Raw genomic sequence first — 5,774 nt, forward strand, 5'->3', positions numbered from 1 at the left:
TGGGCGTTTCTGGGAAGTAGAATATACATTATATGTCTACAATTTTGAATCTATATTAAGTAAGTAAACAAGTACACTAGCCAATTGTGCCCCAGTGGCTGGTAGGGCCAGAAAACACCTTAACGTGACTGCGAACAAATATAGAGATTCACCAGAAGGAGTATGGAGAGTAGCAGGTGGGGCACATTTAAATGTTTAGCCCAAAAGTAATATATGCGTGTAAACAGAAACTACGCCCAGACGGAAGAGGGCAGCAGTGCGCCTGCGTGGTGTCTACTCTGCCAGAAGCAGCGCCGGTGAAGAAGATCAGCATGGAGCACTTTCCCACTGTGGAAATGGCGCTTAGAGCTTGAAGCCTGAAGCCTGAAGCCTGAAGTCAGAGGAGCATCTCTAGCTTGTCAATCAGTAGAAGCGCACAGAGGACTCTACGTATGAGCTGCACTTTGAAAAGAAACGGATTATGACAGAGGAGAGAGGAGGAATCGGGCGACTCGTCAAGGAAGAAGCAAACATCGGTGGCTGTGATAAAGCCGTGCTCATCAGACAGGTAGTGTAACGAGAGCTGGTAGCAGCTAGCGGCACATTGCATCACGTTTTCCAGCGTAGTTGGGAGAGAGCTACCAGGGCTAGTTCACTGGACTTGTTCATGCCGGATAAATCCCTCTGTCGATTAAACAGCTGTGTGTGAGTGTTTTGTCGCTGCACCGTGATGTTGCCAGTAGCTACGAGCTAAGTGCGTTTTGTTCCAGCTAAAGCTAAAGCGACATTTAACGCCACCTAGCTAGCTGTGTGCACAGATTCAAGTGAAGACAAGGCGACAGCGGGATTATAATAAGATGTTGGCTCGGGTGAATTACCAACGATAGTCCTGGCCGCCTGTTTTAAAAGTGGGTCACACAAGAATAAGGTAGCTGCTGCTTTGCTAACAGTAACGCCAGCAGTCGCTGTAGTTCACTGCAGCGGACCTCAACCTAGTTAGCCACCCCGACTCTGTTTTAACCAGATAGTTACTATTCGGGTGATTAAACTAACTTTAGGATTACATGTTAATCCGCGTTGTGGACTGTTGTAGCACAGATCACACAAGTAACCAGCAGGCACAAGGTAAAATAAATACAACAACCCCATGTTGATGTAGCTTGTAGCTCGTTAGACTAACTTTAACGTGATAAACTGTAATCCTCCGTGACCTTGCAGGCTAACTGGGTAGCCTGCTAATGTACTCATAAAGCAGCGACCAGTCCTCGTTTAGCACTCAGTAGCGTTAGCATATGTGTAATGTGTCATTCCCCTGGACTGAGTTTAACTGCACTTCACCCTACATTGAATAAAGAAAGCGATCCGCTGTTTGTTTACATTATGTCCAGCTAGCTCAGCTCACATGCTAACGACTGAGCTAACATTAGCTTGTTAACTGTTAAACATGTGACTAACTTTTAAATCGTGTCTCATGTGTTTGACGATCACGTTTGAACGTTGTTCTGTGTTGTGTAAAGTCACAAATAAGATCGGTGCTCACTCACACACCTGCACATATTGACACGTGAGCGCTGGACTTTTTTTATTTATTGAAGTTAGATTTGTTATTTGAATCTGCTTCTTTGCTGTTGTGAAGTCTTTGCCTCTGTCGGTAGTCTGTGACAATGTGGCGACACCCTTCAGTGCACAGATGCGGGTTGTTTAGTTGATGATTGTTGTAATGGGTCTAACATGTTCAACCTCAGGTCATGGCATGTGGCTGCGTACTGACAGGCTGGTTGCGCGGGAGTTCACTTGAATTCACTGTGTTTTCCAGAGTGGTCATAGAGGGCAGTATTGTGTCCTGTTTTTGCACGCTAGGAAACAGAACAGAAATTTCCCTTCAGTTGGAGTGGGCCTTGAAAGCACCATGTATACCACTCCGCTGGAGATAACATTATCTTGTTGAAACACTGGTGCAAGGCAGGGCACAACATAAACATCTACAGAATTGGGTCAATATGGGTAATAACATCACAAGAGTAATTAGAAATCAACCCAGGGTAAAACCTCTGACCGATGATTCAAATAGTGCTTTACTCATGCACTTAATCAGAACTCACGTCTGCAAACAGATGTGTTGTTGATTACAACTCAAACTCAGTGGCAGCCCCAGTTGTCAGCAAGTTTGCTGACCGTACATTTCCTGACAACTGGGGCTGCAACTGTGTGGTTGAAAGAAAGACCTCTTTTGTACTGTAAAACCCAGCCGAGCAGATAAAGCCTGAAGTGGATTTATGGAGTAGGAGGGGTTTAGAAATAGTGTTTCACAGGTTCTCTTTTTACTCTACGTTATTTATGTTTAATTAGTGAGAAAGTATCAAGGGCAGGGTGATATTCACAAATAGAATTATATTTTGACCACATAACTTTAGCAATCATTTTTCATTATTTATAGTAAATTATTAATGAAGGGTAAATGGACTAACTAACTTATTGTATTTCCTGTTTATACAGTGAACAATGCATGACCTGACTGCCCAAGTCACCAGCAGCCTGCTGCCGTTTCCAGGCGTGACTGTAGATGCTCTGGGGGAGGATGAGATCACCCTAGACTCTGTACTACATGGGAAGTTCACTGTTGGTAAGTCTATTTTTATGATCATTGAGCTCTATGAATGAATTTTTTCTTCCCTCCATTCTTAGTAGCGATGACAAATCGAAGGTTTAAAACACGTTGTCACTACTCCCTCAATGAGCAAAATAAACACATTGAAGTATTTATTTATTTATTATTAACACCCAGGTAGGCAACGTGACCAATTTTATATTCAGTATTTTTCTTTAAAGCAGTAGAAATTGTTGAGGCATCTTAAGTTATTTAAGAAATATCAAAATAAAACTGAAAAATCTGTTGAGTCATTTTTTTGCCAATTCACAGTGAATAAAATCAATTTTTCAGATTTCCTAGTTAAGAAGTAAGTTTAGGAGTTCATATATACCATTGTCTTGAAAAACATAATGCTGGAATATTCCACATAATCACTTATTTAGATTTTAACTTAGGAACAGCTGTCTGCAGGTCACTCGTTGTCTCATGACCTTAACCTTTCATTTCCGTGTGTGTGTGTGTGTGTAGGCCGCAGTGGGCTGGCCTGGCTGGCCTGTGGCCCCCATCTGGAGGTTGTCCATGCTGTGACAGGAGAACGGCTGTCTGCGTACTGCTTCAGTGGAGGAGGCGAGCACCCACCCAGTGTCCTAGCTGCCAGGGACTTCAGCTGGCTCAAACGGTCAGAACTATGTTTCACTATTTATGTTATCACTCAACGATGGACTGTAATAAAAGAAAACAAACTACTTAATACATAGTCAAATTTGTGATAAGTGATAGTCAACAACTGTAAGAATTACGTGCTTCTACAAAGAAAGATTTTTAAATGTATATAAATGACAGTGCTGCTGAGGACATCTCAAACTTAACTTCTGTACTGTTTTATTTACTAGGTCTGGGTTGCTGGTTGGCTTGGAGGAAGCAGAGGGCAGCGTGCTGTGTCTCTATGACTTGGGACTGTCAAGGGTGGTCAAAGCTGTGGTTATACCAGGCAGGGTGAGTTGGCTGTGTACCTGGGGCACCTCTACTCTTAACTGGTAGAGATGGTCTTGTGCTTTGTGTGTGTTTCTCATTGCTGACATGTCTTTGTGTTGTAAGTGGAAAAAGTCAAAACAACCCTTGTAGGCAACCTGAACCAGATGTATCTCAACAAATGTTCATGTCTTTACAATGAATGCAAAAAACATTTACAGCCTGCAATATTTCTTGATGTTAGCTAACAGTCAGTTTAACATTCTCGCTATTAGCATTGCTCCTGTGAGAGCCAAATGTAGCTTTTGCTTTACATTAGAAGCTTTTTGTGTCAAATAGAGATTTATATTTAAGAAAAAGTAAGTACTAAGAATTTAGATTAAACTTTCTGATACACTTGTGTCATTCAGCCAGTGTTTGCCTACGGCAGCCTAGCCTATCCATCCAAACCTGAACAGCATCTGTTTTTCTTGTCTTCTTTCAACCCTCCCTGTTGTCTAGATTACAGCCATTGAGCCATTAGTGAGCTATGGCGGAGCAAGCACTTCGACCCAGCATCTTCACCAGAGCCTGCGCTGGTTCTTTGGCATTGCCGCTGTAGTAACAGATCTTGGTCATGTTCTGCTTGTGGACCTCTGTCTTGACGACCTGTCCTGCAGCCAAAGTGAACTGGAGGCTTCAGGTGAGGAGCTTGCATGAGGAAGCGTTGGGTTTATGCGTATTTGCATGCTTATGTGTGTGGTTTTTGTTTGTCTTCTGTCTGTTACAAACTGCTCTTAATCTTATTCGGAAGAGGATAGTTTTCCCTAATCTGCACAGCGTGTGGGGAAAAAAATATTTATACTGTATACTGACACCTAGAAGTCCATTGTAGGTGTTCCTTGTGTAAATTAGTAAAGGATTGCTTATTTTGTTTTTCCTGCCACACACTTTGACTTCTTTATCTAAAACCATCTTCTTTATTTACTTTCTAATCCCAGACCTGCAGGTAGTGACCAAGTCTCCTGCAGAGATCCCCAGGCTTAGAGAAGTCAGTACCAGACAGGGCAGACATCTTTGTCTCCAGCTGAATGGGCCCAGTGGAGTTGGAGCCACAGCTCTGCAGTACATCTCCAGGACCAACCAGCTGGCAGTGGGATTTTCTGACGGATACTTACAACTGTGGAACATGAAGGTTCTAAAGAAGGAGTGAGTCTTCGTATTTCTTCTGACTTCCATATTTTGTGAAAGTGGGGAAGAAGGGCAGGGAAGATATGTGGGTTTTAATTCTGGATAGCCTGTCCCTTTTAAAATAAGGCACATTGCATTATTACTGTATGTCTTGTAGAGTAAATTTAGACTGTTGGTACATTTAATTTGACTTGTATTGTCAACAGTAGTTGGAAAGAGTCTGTGTTTCCTTTGAATTTATAAACGGCTATAATATAATGTAATCATATACCACTGATAATTGCATTTACTGTATCTGTATATATCTGTATAAATGTTCAGTTTATATTTTTTTCATGCATAGATACCACTCCCAGTTAGAGGGTGGCAGGGTGCCTGTCCATGCTTTCACCTTCCAGGAGCCAGAAAACGACCCCAGGAATTGTTGCTACCTCTGGGCTGTCCAGTCTTCTCAGGACCTGTAAGTCTTACATGTAACAAATACTCCATCCAGGCAAAGTGGGTTCTTTTGGTGTGTGTTTATTTTCCAAGCTCTTATTTTGTCCTCTACCTCCTCTCACTCCCACACAGCGAGGGAGATATGGTCAGCCTCCACCTGCTTCAGCTGGCCTTCAGTGAAAGGAAGTGTCTAGCATCTGGGAAGATCCTCTATGAGGTCTTTAGTGCATACACGATTACAACAATATTTACTGTCTATTCATTTTAATTAAAGAATTATTTACATTGCTGGTCCTGTCAGTCCGAGCAAATCCTAACCTCCTTGGTTTATTCTCTTTTGTGTCACTCAGGGTCTGGAGTACTGTGAGGAACGTTACAGTCAGGAGTTAAATGGCACAGCTTTTCCTCTTAGGGCCCAGGCCACCAACATTCGCCTACTGAGTTGCCAGACCATTGAGAAGTTTAGACCCCATCCTGACAGGGATGACAGCATGAATGAAGGTTAGTGTTCTTCTCTTGAGACTACCTGTGGAACATATGAACTAATAATCAGTGCATGTTTTTAGTATTTATAATCAAATTGGAATACTGTTTGCTTGTACATTGTGTTGTCATAGTAGAGAAA

General features: G+C 42.4%; 1 protein-coding gene across 4 annotated transcripts in view; it reads left to right on the top strand.

Annotated features, from left to right (window-relative positions):
• Positions 1-284: 284 nt before the first annotated feature.
• ahctf1 (AT hook containing transcription factor 1) overlaps positions 285-5,774 on the top strand; it is a 21,000-nt gene continuing 15,510 nt past the window's right edge. For 3 of the 4 annotated variants that reach the window (XR_004797564.1, XM_035682383.1, XM_035682385.1), the window contains exons 1-9: positions 285-547; positions 2,476-2,602; positions 3,098-3,248; positions 3,463-3,565; positions 4,043-4,223; positions 4,522-4,729; positions 5,055-5,171; positions 5,282-5,366; positions 5,500-5,650. Coding sequence is in view for 3 of the 4 variants with exons in the window: in XM_035682383.1 (XP_035538276.1) it covers positions 2,482-2,602; positions 3,098-3,248; positions 3,463-3,565; positions 4,043-4,223; positions 4,522-4,729; positions 5,055-5,171; positions 5,282-5,366; positions 5,500-5,650 (1,117 nt within the window). In the remaining variant the exon portion in view is untranslated. Of the gene's footprint in view, positions 548-570; positions 685-2,475; positions 2,603-3,097; positions 3,249-3,462; positions 3,566-4,042; positions 4,224-4,521; positions 4,730-5,054; positions 5,172-5,281; positions 5,367-5,499; positions 5,651-5,774 lie in introns of those variants that run through there. The other variant, XM_035682384.1, reaches the window with a different exon arrangement.

Source organism: Morone saxatilis, unplaced genomic scaffold, assembly GCF_004916995.1.
Source record: "Morone saxatilis isolate NCDOM2014 unplaced genomic scaffold, NCSU_SB_2.0 Contig11, whole genome shotgun sequence".
NCBI lineage: Eukaryota > Metazoa > Chordata > Actinopteri > Moronidae > Morone > Morone saxatilis.